This window comes from Carcharhinus amblyrhynchos, chromosome 3 (genome assembly GCF_965287045.1).
Source record: "Carcharhinus amblyrhynchos chromosome 3, sCarAmb.v2.hapA, whole genome shotgun sequence".
NCBI classification, from domain to species: domain Eukaryota; kingdom Metazoa; phylum Chordata; class Chondrichthyes; order Carcharhiniformes; family Carcharhinidae; genus Carcharhinus; species Carcharhinus amblyrhynchos.
The window spans coordinates 16,874,272-16,892,862 of record NC_137326.1 but is presented as its reverse complement, the minus strand read 5'-3'; the positions used below and the strand labels follow the sequence as shown (position 1 = coordinate 16,892,862).

The 18,591-nt window shown below is 41.9% G+C and overlaps 1 protein-coding gene across 2 annotated transcripts; it reads right to left on the bottom strand.

The window, feature by feature from the left end:
- Positions 1–829: 829 nt before the first annotated feature.
- Positions 830–17,093, bottom strand: LOC145341348 (ciliary microtubule inner protein 7-like). Of its 2 annotated transcripts, none has more exons than XM_080186269.1 (4): positions 17,054–17,093; positions 16,834–16,947; positions 6,685–6,762; positions 830–1,317 (listed from the first exon to the last, which is right to left on the bottom strand). In XM_080186269.1, exons 1-4 carry the CDS (start codon positions 17,078–17,080, stop codon positions 838–840), a joined length of 699 nt encoding a protein of 232 aa, XP_080042395.1. In that variant the 5' UTR covers positions 17,081–17,093; the 3' UTR covers positions 830–837. The 2 variants fall into 2 exon arrangements, with proteins under 2 accessions (XP_080042395.1, XP_080042396.1); XM_080186270.1 differs by lacking the exon at positions 830–1,317 and adding an exon at positions 3,582–3,774.
- Between the last annotated feature and the right edge of the window lie 1,498 nt (positions 17,094–18,591).

Below are 18,591 nucleotides of genomic sequence, written 5' to 3'. Positions count from 1 at the left end.
CCGCAATCCTAGGAAAGTGTCAGAGTTCTTCAAAAAAAATTTTCAACTTTGATCATTGCGATAGGAAAAGTAATTGCTTGCTCTGGAATGTTTGGAAATTATTTTCCACCCCCAGAAAATTATTTGTGAATCTTCCCGTCATTATATTCCCTTGGAAAAAAATCAAATGTAATAATGGAAAAAACATCTCTTTTCTCAAACAGAAAATGCTGGAGAAATTCAGCAGGTCTGACAGCTCTGAAGAAACGTTGGCTAGAACTTTTCTGCCCCACCTACCATGGAAACTAGAGCTGGCAAGGGGTGGAACATGGAAAGGTCTATTGACCTCGGACAGGATTTTACAGTTTCGGGATAAACTAGGCCATAAAATCCTGCTCATTGGTTCTATTCTCTCTCCCCAGGTATTGTCAGACCTGCTGAGTTTCTCCAGCATTTTATGTTTGTGTTTCAGATTCCAGCATCCGTATTTTGCTTTTAAACTATTTTTCTCACTGAAATAGCAGATTATATTAACAGTAAGAAGTCTCACAACACCAGGTTAAATTCCAACAGGTTTATTTGGAATCACGAGCTTTCAGGGCACTGCGCCTTCATCAGGTGAGTCACTCACTTGATGAAGGAGCAGTGCACCAAAAGCTCGTAATTCCAAATAAACCTATTGGACTTTAACCTAGTGTTGTGAGACTTCTTATCCTGCCCAACCCAGTCTAACCCTGGCATCTCCAGATCAAGATTATATGCAAACACTGGTGGGGCGTGGTGGGGGTGGGGGGGGGAGGCAGCGGAAAGGTGAACAACTTGTTTTCTCCTTATACTGATTTGTTCCTAATGGAGTGTTCAGTCATTCGTTGCATCTGTTTTTGGAACAGGCCAAGAAAGACAGTCAGCGACAGTGATGCACTGTGACAGTGAAGACCTTGTTCTCCACTCTCCCATTGTTGGCTTTGGTTTGGGGTTCACATACACAAACGTTGCTTCTTTTTCCACGGGTGTGCTCCGCACTTCTCCGGTAAGGATATTTGTATGAACATTTGGATTTGGTTGGCAGTGGCTGTAGAATTGGCGATATGTTGTTTGCATGTTTTCTGATCTTGGATGGGCTGCTGTTATCAGCGGATGGACACGTGGGACCAACAGCTGTGGAATCACCACCGCTGTGGATTGTGGATTTCTGTGATGCCAGAAATCCGCTTTATACGTGGATATTAAGGGCCACTGCTGTTGCTTCTCAGTCTGAATCAGAATCCAGGAAATCAAATCTTTCTTAAATTCGCTGCTTCTTCCAAAAGCAGTTTTTGCCCGACATTTAGCGTTGCTCTGCAGAAAGGGAAGACAATGTGTTCATGTTATTTTCAAGAATTTATACGAAAGTCTGCAGTAGTGAATTGTCTAATAAGGCTGTGCATATGTGACAGATAAACGTCTCTCATAGACGTTCTAGGGCTTGGGTTTTGGAATTTAATGCTGTGACTATACCTTCACTCTGTACATAGAAAAATAAAAACGCAGCCCAGACTTAAGGCACATCCCTCATTGATATTCTTACCATATACAACTTTACTGATCTTTAAATTTTTAAGCAAAGTCCCTTGTAATGAAACAACTGGGAGCTTGTCAAAGCCTATATTTTAGCAAGTAGCACAAATAAAAATATGTTTGTTTTACTGAGGCAACAGAACTGCCTTAGGATGTGTTGCATCAAAATGGTTTCTGCTGATAGAAAAATGACAGAATCATTTTGGATTCAGACCCAAACCCAAATTCAAAGGATTGCAATGTGAGATTCACCCTGGAGGAGTCAGCCTCATTATTTGGGATTGAAACTGCATTATGTCAGACTGTGTCCAAAGGCTGAAACCTCTCCTTCGAGATCCTAATTTATAACAAGATGCACCCCTTTGGTCCTCTGCCACTGATGCTACTACATTGTCTTCATTAGAATGCAATCCCACATAGCCATGGGAACATCCTGGAGCCCATCAGAAACAAGAGGGAAATGCAGGATTGGCCAGTCACTTCATGTTCTGTCAATATTACGAGCCAAAAGAGGGCAAAGGTAAAACTCAATTTGTTCCCTTTATGAGGTGGGATTTTAATCCCCAAGGATTTGATTTGATTTGATTTATCATTGTCACATGTATTGGTACACAGTGAAAAGTATTGTTTCTTATGCACAACACAGACAAAACATACCATTCATAGAATACATAGGGGAGAAAGAAAGGAGAGAGTGCAGAATTTGATGTTACAGTAGAGTTAGAATGTAGAGAAATATCAACTTAATATACATAGTGTAGGGAGAGGTTGGTCACAGAAGGCAGTGGGGAGAAAAGGCAAGTCGGAAATTAATTATAAAAAAATTAGGAAAGCCAGTCTTTACCCCACCTTGTTTTTACAGAGGCAGATTGGGAGGGCGGGCAGTTCTGCTCCAGAATCTGTTCCAACTCTATTGCTGGCTTGGGAAATTTGACAGCTGAAAGGAGATGGGAATGGATGGGAAGAACAAATAACTGCCTTTCCAGCACAGCTCATAGGCCAAGAGGAACTGGAATGCTTCCTATTGGCTATCAAGTTTACCTGTTTCCAATTGGATCCCAGCCCACAATCTTCCCCCTCATCGCCTCACTCCCACCTGCATGTCTGATAACCTCCACCGATATCTGTCCAGACTATTTCCTCGTACCAGGGACCTATCCACTTGACAGCTTCTCAATGCGGCTGGCTATAGCCAGGGAACAGATTTAAAAGCATTTAGAAATTGTGCTTCTCCAGACATAGAAACCTCCTCCTCAGTACTACTGGGGTACTATCTCCAAATTATTTGAATAACCTGACTCTCCTTTCTGGTATTTGGCCAGTTGGATCTGATGGGACTCCAAACTTGGGAACCCCCACCCTGCCAATGCTTTCTGTTGATGTGTGCAATTCTGCCTCAGCTGGATGAGATTTCTGGTTCAATAATTGCATTTCCATGCTGGAAAGAATTCTGTTGCTCGTACTCTGAGACTGATAGCTACAAGATAATTGCACACCAACAGGTACAATAGTCAACCATTGAACCTCTTGCTGGCATTTTTCATCAATAGCCCTTTGATATGCAGGACAGAAATGATTGACAATAATCCAGAGTTCAGAGCAAAACCCTGAATCAAGACAAGAACCAAAATCTAGGCCTCTGGATCAAAATGTAACAATCCTGCTAAGAAGATCACTATGTACTCTAATACTAAAATCCTTTTGGTGCAACTAAAATGTTTAAATTCTGTGGTCCAAAGTTTTAAACAGCAGAGTCGGCCTTCCTGCTAGGCTTGAGTTATGAGTTTCATTTGCTTTCTCAATACTGCTACTCTCACTGTCCTTTCCCTGGGCTGGGTTACTGATCAAACGAAAGAGAAAGGCCACAGAAACAGCACCAAGCCAGAGATTTGGAAATTTATTGCGTGGAAAGCTGAGACATTTCAACATGATAAAAAGAAGTATTCTTTTACAATAGTTACACATAAAACGCTCCCATAAAAATGGTGGTTATGTAAAAATGGCGACATGAAAAATTAATAAGTCAAAAGAAATGCCAAGCTTTTCATCTATTTATGGGAATATACCAAAAGGTCAAAAAGGGAAGTACTGGTTGTGATTTTCTGTTCACTGAGTTTAGGCTGACTTTTATAGATGTCTGACTTTTGACTCCTTGAATGTCAGACTCCATCAGAGAGAAATGATGTAAGCCTCCCGTGGCTCCTTCATTGAGCTGCTCTGAATCTCCAGCTGCTTAACCTGCGATATCATAGGGAAAGATACCAGTTGGAGGCATCAGTTTAGAAAAAAAATGTTTTAAATACTTACACAATTTGCAATTAATGTTGTCCTGCATTAGTATATTAATATATTTTAATATTAACAACAATACATTATACTTTTGGGAGCATGGCAAATCTTTCAGATTTCAGTCATTTTTTGGTGGGTTTTGCGAAAAGAATTGGCTTAATATTTTCAGCACTAGTATCATTACGCTTTGCAATCTATATCAATCACCTGGGTGAAGGTATCTGGGGTATTGTTGTCATGTTTGTGAACAACATCAAGATCCATGCTAGCATCAGATGGCATGGTGGCACAGTGGTTAGCATTGCTGCCTCACAGCACCAGGGATCAGGTTCGATTCCCGGCATGGGTCACTGTCTGTGTGGGGTTTGCACATTTTCCCTGTGTCTGTCACTGTTTCCACTGGGTGCTCCAGTTTCCTCCCCCACTTCAAAGATGCGAGGGTTAGGATGATTGGCCATGCTAAATTGCCCCTTAATGTCAGGGGATTAGTAGGGTTATGGGGATAGGGCCTGGGTAGGATAATGGTTGGTGCAGACTCGATGAGTCGAATAGCCTCTTTCTACACTGTAGAGATTCTATGAACAAGAGAAAATGAGATTACAATTTGATTTAGCTTGTTGGCAGAATGGGATGATGACATCTAACGCAGCTAAATGGTGTCTTTTGCATTTGAATAAGGCTTATGCCAAGCATGTGTGTACCATGTCGGATTCTGAATTAAAATTTGTTGAGAGGGAAAAAGATCTAGAAGGTATAATGCATAAATGTCAGAAGATTCGAGCCCAATGCAGAGAGGCTAAAGGAAGGGAAAATCAGAGCATTACAATGTACAGCTAGGAGAATTTAAGGTAAAACAAAATCCTATTATTGTACTGGACCTTGGCTCAATCCTATCTAGAATACTCTGTTCAATTCAGATCCCCTTGCAAAATTGGAAACATCGAGACTCTGGAAAATATTCAGAAGTCACCATGTTAAGTTCAATGAACTGGGTATTTTTAATTCCACAAAAGACCTTTGATTGACTATTTAGATTAATGAGTGGAATAGGTTGTACATTTGGACAAATTACTTCATTTAGTTAAGTTAGGAACAAAAAGAGGACATACATATAAGTTATGTAAAAACATGATAAATACTGTATTTACATATTATTAATTAAATATCTCATAACCCCCATCAAATACCCCTAATCTCCTTCTATATTCTACGCAAAATCCAGAGAAAGTTCCTCACAGTCTGAAATAAAGCTGTCATTAAATTGCCATATCAACTTGAATGTTAATGAGATGTAGCAGCATAGGTTTCATGGAGGATCTTAGGAATAAATTGTTAGTTTGTGCTGTGGGTGCAGATTCACTGCAACTGTTCAACATGCAACTGGACAAATTCATTGGAGAGGCAAATATTACTCTTTACAAAAGGTAGGTGGGGTGTGGGAATGCACCCTGTGGTTGCTGTTAACTCCTAGAATTTGTTTTTCAATACCTATGGGGATCAGAGAGAAATTTCACCAAACTCTTTTCCCTTCATTTTGCCTTCAATGTTTTTTCTGCAAACCGTAAATGATCACATGATAACTGGCGGATAAAGAACATTGCAGGCAGCCTGGAATAACCACCCTCCTTATTTGCAACCCTTCCCCAAAAACCTGCCTTGTTTCTGGCCGGATATTTAATGGATATTGCGTAGGTCTGAATCCAGCGGGCTGCAATGATATGCTCCTCCGGGACAAGCAGCCCACATGCTCTATGTCAATGTGGTTTGGACTTTGCAATGAACCCAGCCTCTCTGCTCCAGGAATGGATGGGGAGGTAACAGTGAGAAATGACAGTAAACCTTCCAAATGTTAAAATCTGCCCTGTGATTCTGAGACTCAATGTGGTTTTAGGTTCTGCTATCTGACTGGTTGAAGTATCAGTGGTCTTTGGTACTGGCACCTGCTTGATTGAAGGGGCACTACAATCATACATTCTAAGCTCAAAGTCACAAAACATTTAATGTTATAGATTATTGCATCAAAGTGTTTCGACATATGTCAATGAATGATTAAAGGTTATTCTGTAAAATAATAACACTCAAGTAACAGTTATAATCCAAATTATAATAGAGCTTCATCGGCTGTGAAGCACTTCAGGATGTCACAGCAGCAAATTTACAATTACTTTTGTCCAATGCTTTTTGCTTGTGTTCTGTCCTGTTTTTTATGCCTCATTGTTTACATTTTCTGCAATTTTCAATGCAATCTGAAGTGTGAGTAGAGTGTGTCGGGAATCATTTACCGTATTTGGCCCTTTTTAATATCACAGTTCTTTTAACATTGCAGTATTATTGCTGGGACCATATGGTCTTAGATGGCTATAATGGGCTAAATTTTAAATTTTGTATTTTTAAAATCTCTAACAAATGACTCCAAGCAGGAATGAGATTGAACATTTAAAATTGTTCCCATTCTGGGACAGAGCAGTTAACTGGTGCTGCATTAACAATTATTAGCTTATTTATAAAGGTACCGTCAGCTGTTTATGGGAAATTCCAGCAAGATCTTAAAAATAACAGAGGAGCTAATAGCAAGCAGTATAAATTGACCAGAAGATTCTTGAGATTCACAACACTTAATGCCTTGAATTTGCTGGCGAATTTGCACATTAATGATGCCAATCCTTACTAACACACCAGCAAGGTCCATAGGAATAAAGGAATATCAGACCTGGGTTGTTATATTAAAACAAACTCATAACTATCAATTTTCCTCAGTGTATTTTGCATGAATGTCAATTACTTAGAATGTCAATAGAATGATATGAAAGAATCACAAGTCTTTGTGCTGCTGCATCAAGTATCACACTCTAAACTTACATTCTCCAGGTATGTGGCACTGTCATGAAACACTCGTTGACTATCATGTTTGGAAAAGTTGTGTTTCAAAGGGCTCTCCTGAAACCAGAGTAACACCTATGTTAATCAAAGGGACTAAATGGTGGTCAGTGAGACACTTCACAGTGTGCAAATAAATATACAACACTCAACTCAGTTTTAAAACAAACATATCTAGTTGGTAGTCAGAGGGAAGAGCTTTGGTCCACACATTGAAGATGGGAAAGGTCTGAAGTCGGCATGGACTCAATGGTCTGAATGAGCTTCTTCTCCACTGTAAATGTTTAAAATGTTTATTTATTAGTGTCACAAAGAGGCTTACATTAACACTGCAATGAAGTTAAAGTGAAAATCCCCTAGTTGCCGCACTTCGGTGCCTATTCAGGTACACTGAGGGAAAATTTAGCATGGCCAATGCACCTAACCATGTCTTTCTGGCTGTGGGAGGAAACCGGAGCGCTCAGAGGAAACCCTCACAGACACAGGGAGAACGTGCAGACTCTGCACAGACAGTGACCCAGCCGGGTATCGAACCCAGATCCCTGTGAGGCAGCAGTGCTAACCACAGTGCCTGGAATGTCTATAACTAAAAATGTGAGAAGCAGGGGCATAGCCAGGTTCTAAAGTTAGGAGAAGCAAGCCACGACGCACACCAAATAATTTTAAATTCATTATACATTTTTATCTTGTATTTAAAATCAAAACATAATAAAAATATGTGTGTTATTTAATTATTTTACATTTTAAATGTAAAATCAAAACAAAACAAAGCATTATGAAAAATTATCCTTGTGATTGCATGTCCTCTCAAGAGACTGCATGCCTTCCTCGCTGCCTTAAGTCCCCGCATCCGCATCACATCCTGCGATTGCAGTACACGGATTGAGGGCTTCAGATCTCGGGAAGAGATCTGAGGGGCCCATGAGGAACACTCTGGTGAAAAGGTGCCACTGTTCAAGAATGTGCTCGGGGGAGCGGTTGCTCCCCCTCTAACTACGCCACTGATATGAAGCAATTCTGATCACATCTGTTAGCTTGATATCATGAGTGGTCACAAAACAGCGCAGTGCATGAGTATCTAATGAGAATTTAAAAAGTTAATCAAAAGTTGATTCTTGAGCAAGGAATATGGATAGACTCAGAGGAGCAGCCTGCAGCCGCAATTCACCAATTATTTGCCTTTTGAAAGCTTTAGTACAGGGTTTCAAATGTTTCCTGATCAACTGTGACATTTCAGGAGAATGTGTACTATCCATTAATCACTGTATAAAATGATTCCATTGCAAAGGTCTCATAAAAGGCTATTCGTCAAGCAATACAAACATGGCTCCTGTTGTTACTGCTGACATTCATATAATGCTGTGTTTGCATCCCAAATTCCACCTTTTACTGGATGACTATCAATCTCTCCAGTTGTATAATGAGAATACAGGGGAAATTTTCAACTGCCGGCTGCTCATTTATCACACAAGAAACAACAGGAAAGAATGTGGTAGAGATTTTATATGCTCACTTGCCAGATACATTCGATTTTCAGCCAGGCTTTTATAAGGGTTGCCAAAAATCATGCACAAGATTGTGCAGAAGTCCATTTATATATGCAAATAAGGAACAAATGCCTTGTAGGATCCCAATTACAATATTTGTGATGAAGTGAACAGCAAATGCAAAGCACATGTAAAATTTAAAATTTAAATTAAGGCACAAACCAAAAAGTGCTTGGCCTACTAACACAGGTCTTAGACATTTGCTGTGACTACAAAGCCATCTTCACTTTGACACAAACCAAAAATCTCCCTCCACGTACCTCTGAATGCCTGATCTTGTCAAGAATAACTCCTGCAATTGTTACAATGGCATTAATTTGAAAAATGTTAAAAGTCCAGGATGCCAAAAGATTCAGGTTATAGATGTCAAGGAAAGGAGCTTTTATCAACCATGGATTGAGGGGGTGGGGCGTGGGGGGCGTAAACATTGTACTGCAGCCTGGCAAATATCCCTGATTGCAGCAAATATTTTGGAGCTATCTGAAGCCAAGCACCTCATGCTTTGGACTGATAACATACCTTTTCTCTTTTCATGTTCATGCTTTCATGGTTTCCCTGATCACTGTGTGAGAAAAATGTATCTTTGATGTATTTAGTAACTATAAACCATTTTCTTGGACGGAAATTGGCATTGTTAGTTTCCAAAAGGCGTTTGATAAGATGCCGCACAAAAAATTAACACTCAAGATAAGGGCTGATGGGGTTGGGTAATACATTAGCAGAGATAGAGGACAGGTAAATGGACAGAAAATAAAGAGTAGGGATAAATGCAGCATTTCCAGTACAATAAGCTGTGACTCGTGGAGTGCCGCATGGATCAGCGTTGCAACCTCAGCAATTTATAATCTATATTAATGACTTAGACAAGCAGACAGAGAGTAATGTTACTAAATTTGCTGGTGATACAAAGCTAGGTGGGAACTGAAGCTGTGAGGAGGACGCAATTGTAAAGCAAAGTAAAAGTAAAGTTAAAGTAAAAGTAAAAGTAAAGTTAATTAAGGCTTACATTAACACTGCAATGAAGTTACTGTGGAATTCCCCTATTTCAAATTGCAAAGAGATGCAGGCAAATTAAGTGAGTGGCCAACAATGTGGCTGATGGAATATAATCTGAGGAAATGTATTCACTTTGATCATAAGAATAGAATGCCTACAGTGCAGAGGAGGCCATTCAGCCCATCATGTGCACACCAATTCTCTCTGACAGAATACCTCATTCCAGCCCTTTCCCCACCTTATCCCTGTAGCCCAAAACACTTCCTATGGCTAATCCATCTAATTTACACATCTTTGGACACCAAGCAACAATTTAGCATGGCCAATCCACCTAGTCTGCACATCTTTGGACTGTGGGAGGAAACAGGAACACCTGGAGGAAACCCATCCTGACATGGGGAGAATGTGCAAACTCCACACAGACAGAAACCCAAGGCTGGAATTGAACCCAGGTCCCTGGCACTGTGAGGCAGCAGTGCTAACCACTATGCCACCTCTGAATGGAAAAGCAGAATTTTATTTTCAAAGATGTGGAACTTAGAATGTTGATGTTCCAAGAGACTTGGGTGCTTGTACAAAAAATATGGAAAGTTAACATGCAGATACAGCAATAAATTAGGAAGACAAATAGCATGATGACTTTTATTGCAAGGAGATTTGAGTATAGGAATAAATAAGTCTTGTGAAATTGTACAGGGCTTCTGTGAGACCACACCGAGAAGACTGTGCAGTTTTGGTCTCCATATTGAATGAAAGATATACTGGAATTGAAGAGAGGATAGTGAAGGTTCACTAGGTTGGCCTGTGGAGTGAGAGGGTTGTCATCTGATAAGAGATTGAATAAATTGGGCCTATATTCCCTGGTACAAGTGAGATTAATGCGCCATACCATGACAGCAGAATTCCTGGTAGGAGTAGCTACAAGCACCAGCAACATAATTTCTAGACTTTAGAAGAATGAGGAGTGAACTCAATCAAGCATACAAGATACTAAAGGGAGTTGCTAGGGCAGACACTATGGGTATTATTTAATAGAGCTAATGAGGAGGTTCCACCCGTCAGCTGGAGAGCAGTATGGAGCTCTGCATCGACTCTTTTTGGGAAGGCCCACCATATTAAGTTTCAATCAAGCACTTACCTGGCCAGTGGGATTTACTTACGATCAAAGAACCCACAGGCGCAAGTCGAGAGCTGCCAGCCAATCTTCATTTCTTAGTGTCACCAAAGGAGGTGCTGGCTGCTGCCAGTTCAACACCTACTAGAGTACTAAGTTCGCTGGTGGACTCAGGCACAGGTGAGTGACGGCGAGGAGGGTAGGTGGGTCACGTAGGGAAGAGTGGGTCATGTAAGTAAGTGCAGGAGACTAGTTCTCAGTAGACCTCATCTCAATGACACTGGGTCCCTCAAGGGTGAGTGCCTTTGAATGAGGGACCATCCACATAAGTCTGCAAGCAACTCGGCTGCACTCACTTTTTGGGCTTCCCATAAAGCAAGTGCCCGCCTGCCAGTAGGTGAATATCATCAGTGAGGGGCGAGGTTGAGGTGGAGGGTGAGCGGGTGGAGAGGTTGAGGGGAGGAGGGCGGTTGTGGGGGGGGGTGGCCGTTAAGTAGGCAATAAAGGATTTCAACAAACAGTGTGGCAGGGAGGCCATCATCCATGTACCTTCCTGCCCTGGGCATAATTAGGGTGGAGGCAGGAAGGTGGCCTAAATCCCCAGCTCGACTAGCTGCCTGCAGCCATCAAGTATGCCATAGGGAGGCATTAAGTTCCACTACGTGGATTTGTTTCCCCTGGCTAAAGAAACTAGAATATATGGGCACAGTCTCAGGATAAGGTGGCAATATTTCAGGATTGAGATGAGAACTTTTCTTTACTCAAAGGGTTGTGAATCTGTGGACTTCTCTGCCCGAGAGGGCTGTGGATGTTTCAGCATTGAATAAATTTAGGACAGATTCCTAGCCTCTCAATGAATCAATGGACCGTTAACATTGGATTGCATGGTGCTGAATCACATGCCTTCTACAAATGCTACTGAATTACCTTACAACAGTTGGATAGTTGAGAATCTTTAACTGAGATTTCAGGAACCAGGTGGCTAGGTAAGCATAAGCAAAGCTATGAAACTGTGGGTGTGGAAAAAGGGAAAATATTCTCTTTTTCTCCCCTGCCGAGTCTCCATTCCCCACATTCCATTTCCCGGAGTCATCATTCCCAGTCTCTGTTTCTTCGACCCATCATTCCCAGTCTCCACCATTCCCACAAACTGCTATTCCCTGATTTCCATTTCTCCCTGAGCCTCCAGACACAGAGTCCAGCCCCCCCAGTCCCAATTCCCAATTTTCCCAGCTATTTGCAACAATGCGGGTGACAGCACTGTGCAGTGGCTGGTGACAAATTCCACAGAGAAGTTTGGAATGATTCCATTTAAAATTGATGCAGTTTCTTCTGACCCTCAAGTATTTAGCAATTTTTACAATGCCTCAGCTAAGTGTCTGCTATTTATTTGGAAGGCAAGTGATAGGAAATTTGAATTGATGAGCTGCTAGAGGGAGGACTCAGGGCAGGATCCACTGATTCCAGGCAAACTCTGGTTAACCTGAGTGGGTAGGGTACCCAATGCCCAACAATAACTGAAAAACATCTGCAGCCACATTGGCCTTGGAGTCTGGGACAGCCACCTAAAACTGGCCTCGGGTCCCTTGCATGTGTTAATGAAGGGCTAAAGCCCGCTTTAGAAACCCTCTGAGAAATTGAGCTTCCCTAACTGAGCGAAGGAGGTGTTGGGCCTATCTCACAAAGTTTTCCAGCTATGAATGCAAAATCAAAGACACATGCCTAACTTTTTCAAATTCGTGTAGATCCAGTTGGAACATGAGTGCTCCTTCCTGCTCCATGACTGTCAGTCATGATATGCCCTGAAGTCACTGTCCTTCCTTGTACCTCCTTACCTGAGGGTCAGCTGCCTGGGGAAACAAGACTGGTGCAGGCAACTTCCCAATTGAAATGAAGCCTGAGGCTTAATTTCAGACCTCCCTGTTGGATGCAAAGAAATATCATAGAATCCCGACAGTGCAGGTGGAGGCCATTCAGTCCATCGAGTCTGCACTGACTCTCAGAAACAGCATCCCACTCAAGCCCTAGCCCCGTAACCCCACATATTTATCTTGCTCATTCCCTGAACCTATACATTTTGGGATACTAATGGCCTATTTGGCATGGCCAATCCACCTAATCTGCACATCTTTGAACTGTGGGAGGAAAGTGGAGCACTCGGGGGAAACTCTTGCAGACACGGTGAGAATGTGCAGACTCCAAGGTGGAATCAAACCCCAGTTCCTAGCGCTGTGAGGCAGCAGTGCTGACCTTAATGGGCCCAGACAAACATCTACCTTGTTACATGGATAAGTTTGGAACTGGCATCATTCTGAAATGTTGCTTTAAAATAAATGGGTACACAGATCTGCGAAGTTCAGTCTTTTGCAGGCTAGAAAGTGACTGTAGCAAAACTTTCCATATTTCTATGTATGTTAACTTCATTAACAAGTAATTGTGAGTAATGGCCACACAGATTATTCCTGATTGGTAATTAGAAGGAAGGTCTGCATGGCACAAATGAGATGAATTGGTTCAATTATTTTTGTGTGACTAAACCCTTGTGATCTTACAGATTACACCACTAATGAGTACTGATGGCTTCGCACGTAGATTACCGGTAAATGACAATTCAAATTATTCCTGAGTTTTAGAATTAATCAGTATTACAAATACCTCCAGGTATTTACATTTAATTTATTTAGTTAATTTTGTTAATGTCAAAAACACTGGACAAACTGGTTGGAAAATACCACCAAGTTTTACATTAAAATGAAGCTTGAATAAAGATTATTTATTTATTAGTCACAAGTAAGGCTCACATTAACACTACAACAAAATAACTATGAGATTCCCCTAGTCGCCATACTTCAGTGCCCTGTTAAAGTCAGTGCACCTAACCAGCATGTCTTTGGATTGTGGAAGGAAATCACATCATCCAGAAGAAACCCACACAGACACAGGGAGAACATGCAGACTCCACACAGACAGTGACCCAAGCTGGGAATCAAACCTGAGTCTCTGATGCTATGAGGCAGCAGTGCTAACCACTATGCCACCATGCCACCCCCTCACTACTTACCTCACTATTTACCTCACTATTACTGTGGATCCAAAACTTCTTTTTTATTGTAAAGAACCACGATTTCATAATAATCTGAAGTTGCGTTTACAATTAAGAAAACAGGGACCTCCCTGATCCTGGCACATTAGGCGTAGACTAAAATCATGAATAGGACACTGAGAATAGTGGGACGGCGGCGCGGGCTCGTTGGGCCGAAGGGCCTGTTTCCCGTGCTGTGTTGTTCTTTGTTCTTTGTTTATTTACATGGGGTGAATGGAGAAAGAACTTCCCCTGGTTGGAGAATCAGTAGGTCATTGATATAAAACTGTCATCTTGGCGGTACAAAAACAAGTTGAGAGAAATCTATTCACTCGCAGCAATGGTTTTAATGTAAAACACTACAAGGTGCTTCACATAAGTGTTATCGAACAACATTTGACATTGAGCCATGTAAAAGGATAATAGAGCAGGTGACCAAAAACTTAGTCAAAGACAGATTATAAAGAAACATAACATGGAATGCTTTGCCATGGAGAATAGTCGAGGCAGAGACTATTGCATCTTTGGAAGGAAGTTTAGAGAAATTTTTGAAGCAGAGGAGGGCAGAGTTCTGGGGAGAAAACAATTTTGTTGTCACAACACAGATGTCAGCAAAGGCCCTTGGTGGTACGACGGTTAGCACTGCTATCTCATAGCATCAGGGACCCGGGTTCATATTCCTGGCTTGGGTCACTGTCTGTGTAGAGCTTACATATTCTCCTGGTGGTCTGCATGGGTTTCCTCTGGGTGCTCTGGTTCCCTCCTACAGTCCAAAAGATGCACTGGTTAGGTGCATTGGCCATGTTAAATTCTTCTTCAGTGTACCCAAACAGGTGCCAGAGTGTGGCGACTAGGGGATTTTCACAGTAACTTCATTGAAGTCTTAATGTAAGCCTACTTGTGACACTAGTAAATAACATTAAAATTGGCTGATTGACTGATTTGGTGCTGTAAATATTTATAACTCCATGCTTTTTGCTGCACAATTCAAACAGCTATAACTGCAGTTTCATTCTCCAATGACAACTTGCATGTATATTCAATCATAGAATCCCTACATCCAGAAGGAGACCATTCAGCCCATTGAGTTTGGACAACAACAATCCCATCCACTCCCTATCCCCATAACTCCATGTATTTGAGACGTATAAGATGATGAATGGGATGGATAGGATAGAGGTGGAGAGACTCTTCCCGCTCAGAAAGGATAGTAGGACTAGGGGGCACAGCCTCAAGATAAAGGGGGGGCGGTTTAGAACGGAGTTGAGGAGGAACTTCTTCACTCAAAGGGTGGTGAATCTCTGGAATTCTCTGCCCGTTGAAGTGGTGGAGGCTGCCTCGCTAAATATTTTTAAGACGCGGGTTGATGGGTTTTTGATAAGAGAGGGGATTAAGGGTTATGGGGAGAGGGCGGGAATGTGGAACTGAGCCACGACAGATCAGCCATGATCTTATTGAATGGCGGGGCAGGCTCGAGGGGCTAGATGGCCTACTCCTGCTCCTATTTCTTATGTTCTTATGTATTTACCCTGCAAATCTCCCTGAAACTAAGGGTCAATTTATCATAGCCAATCAACCTAACCCGCACATCTTTGGACTGCGGGAAGAAACCGGAGCACCCAGGGGAAACCCATACAGACATGGAGAAAATCTGCAAACTCCACACAGATAATTAGAAACATAGAAACCCTACACTGCAGAAGGTTTGACCCATCTAGTCTGCACTGACAACTATCCCACCCAGGCCCTATCTCCATAAGCCCACATATTTACCCCGCTAATCCCTTTAGTTTATGCAATCCAGGAAACTCAGGGACAATTTAGCATGGCCAATGCACCTAATCTGCACACCACTGGACTGTGGGAGGAAACCCATGTAGACATGGGGAGGAATGTGCAAACTCCACACAGTTACCCAAGGATGGAATTGAACCGGGGTCCCTGGTACTGTGAGGCAGTAGTTCTAACTTCTGTGTCCCTGTCATGCTAAAAACATACCTGAGGTTGTTTCACAGAGGCATTATTGAACATCAACCCACAGATGGATATAGTAGGAGCGGTCATCCTAAGCTTGGTCGAAAAGATGGGTTTTAAGAAAGATCTTAAAGGAGAAGAGGGTGGCGGGGGGGGTGAGTTTAGAGAGGGAATTTCCAAGATGTGAGGTGGGATGGCTGAAAGCACCAGACAGGACACACGTGAGGCCAGATCGAGATGAATAGGGTGTACAGGAGAAATGGCTGTAAATCTGTGAGAGATTACACAGTTAAGGGAGCTCCATTGAAGCACAGGAGAGAATTCTAACTGAGGCACTGGATCCAATGTTAGTCAGTTAGGAAAGCGATGATGGGGTGAACGAGACATTCTGTGTGATGGAATAACTTCCTTCGACCTTCGACTTAGCCACAGTAATTTTGCTGACAATCAAGATGAAATCTTATTGCCCTTCGGGAGTATTGTTACCACAACCCCCCCATCCCCCCGACCCCCCACTTAAATAGTGATGGAGAGGAGGAAATTCGTGGCCATTATTGAGTTCATGTTTTGATTTCTGTTGGGTGATATTTAAGATTCGTCAACTTTATTTCACCAGGTTTGTATTTAACTGTGTGGAGTTTGCACATTCCTCCCCATGTCTACATGGGTTTCCTCTGGGTGCTCTGATTTCCTCCCACAGTCCAGTGGTGTGCAGATTAGGTGCATTGGCCATGCTAAATTGTCTCTTAGTGTCCCGGATTGCATAAACTAAAGGGATTAGTGGGGTAAATATGTGGGCTTATGGAGATAGGGCCTGGGTGGGATAGTTGTCGGTGCAGACTCGATGGGTCAAACCTTCTGCAGTGTAGGGTTTCTATGTTTCTAATTATCTGTGTGGAGTTTGCAGATTTTCTCCATGTCTGTATGGGTTTCCCCTGGGTGCTCCGGTTTCTTCCCGCAGTCCAAAGATGTTCTTTAATGCTAAATCATGCCTTTTTCGTGTTCAGCTCAATGCACAAGTAAACAAATATTTAATTATGAAACTAAAAGAGAAAATGCTGGAAAATCTCAGCAGGTCTGGCAGCATTTGTAAGGAGAGAAAGGAGTTTTGTCAAAGGGTCGTCTGGATGTCAGCTCTTTTCTCGCCTTATAGATGCTGCCAGACCTGCTGAGATTTTCCAGCATTTTCTCTTTTGGTTTCAGATTCCAGCATCCGTAGTAATTTGCTTTTATCAAATATTTAATTATTTCTAGCAAAGAATTTTAAAAATCTCCTAAATGTCAGTATTGTACAATAAATGACATGGAGTGCAAACGGAGAATAATCAGAAAACATCGGGCTGAGCAGCGACGGATAATCCCACTCAACTCCAGCCAAACATTGGTAAATGTGCTTGATGCTAATTCTTTGAACTCACCCGGAGTAGCCTGATAAGTCTGTCGGGAGGTGGAGGCTTGGCTTGTTGTCTATATTCTTGAAAAATATCATTACGGGATTTACTGCGAGTGTGCCCGTGAAATCCAGTCGGAAACTGATGGGGGGAGAAAGAGAGACAGAGAGGAAGGGTCAATGAACAGAAAGATTCCCAATGCAGAACTCAGCCACCGCTTCATTAACTTGCAAAGTGGCTTTCTCACCCAAGTTCCAGTGATGGCTCCAGCCATAATGTCTGGTGAGTTTCTGGGAGATTTGTAGAAAGGGTTTCCTAGGAATCAGTGTTGACACTGAACTTATGTTCAATGTTTACTCGGTTGCTAAACTACACGATTGGGAGGTGCGGCTGACTGCACTGCGTTACCACAATGTAAACTACAAGATATATAAGCCTTATTCTAAAACATTCAGTCATAGATTGTCTTTCGTTTACATGACAGAAATGGTAGGTCTCAGTTGGTCGCCACCACTAAACATTAATCGCAAAACAAACTCAAACTTGTAAACTGTCAGACGTTCATTTTTTTAAAGGCACCTACTTTTAAGGAGAGGCTATGGCCTGGTGTCATCTCTAGACTATTAATCCAAGAAACTCGGCTAATGTTCTGAGGATCCAGGTTCAAATCCCACCACGCAGATGGTGGAATTTGAATTCAATACAAAAAATCTGGAATTAAGAATCAAGTGATGACCATGAAAGGATTGGCCAAAAAAAACCATTGGATTCATTAATGCCCTTTAGGGAAGGAAATCTGCCGTTCTTACCTAGTTTGGCCTACATGTAACTTCAGAGTCACAGCAATGTGGTTGACTCTCAATTACTCTCCAAGAGCAACTAGGGATGGGCACTAAATGTTGGCCAGTCAGCAACACCCATGTCCCACGAATGAAAGGAAACAAAAAACCTGTGACGAGTAAATGGCATCACAAAATTGTTATGGTGCAGAAAGTGGCCATTCAACCCATTGTGTCAGTACCAGCTCTCCCAATGAACAGCTCACCTCGTACCAGTTTTCTCTCTGCAACTCTACACATTCTTCATTTTCAGATAAGTCTAATTCACTTTTGAATGTTTCCACTGAACCTGCCTCCACCAGGCTGTCAGACAGTGCATTTCACTCCCTAAACATTGGTTGAGTAATAAATTTTCTTTTCCTGTCATCTTTGCTTCTTTTACTAATAGTTTTGCCCTATCTACTGTGCCCAGACCCCTCATGATTTTGAATTTCAAATCTCCTCTCAATCTTCTCTCCTCTAAGCAAAACTTGGAAGTATTGTGAACTATGAGAAGGATAATAGACAAGTTAGCAGAATGCAGGTGAAGTTCAATGCAGAGAAATATGAAATGATTCCTGGGAAGATCATGGAGAGACAATATAATATAAAGGGTACAAGTCTAATATGGGTGCAGGAGCAGATGGACCTGATCACGTTGTCCATGTGACTATTTATTTTGCCCCCAAAGTTCTATTGCTTTAGAAGTTTCCCCACCTCCAATGTCTGTTGAGGTAGTTTGGGCAGAAATTAGAAATAGGAGAGGAGAGGTCACCCTATTGGGAGTCTTTTATAGACCTCCAAAAAGTTCTAGAGAGGTTGAGGAAAGGATTGCAGAGACGATCCTGGTTAGGAGTGAAAGTAATAGGGTAATTGTTATGGGGGACTTTAACTTTACTAACATTGATTGGAATTGCTATAGCTCTAGCTCGTTAGAGGGGTCAGTTTTTGTTCAAAGTGTGCAGGA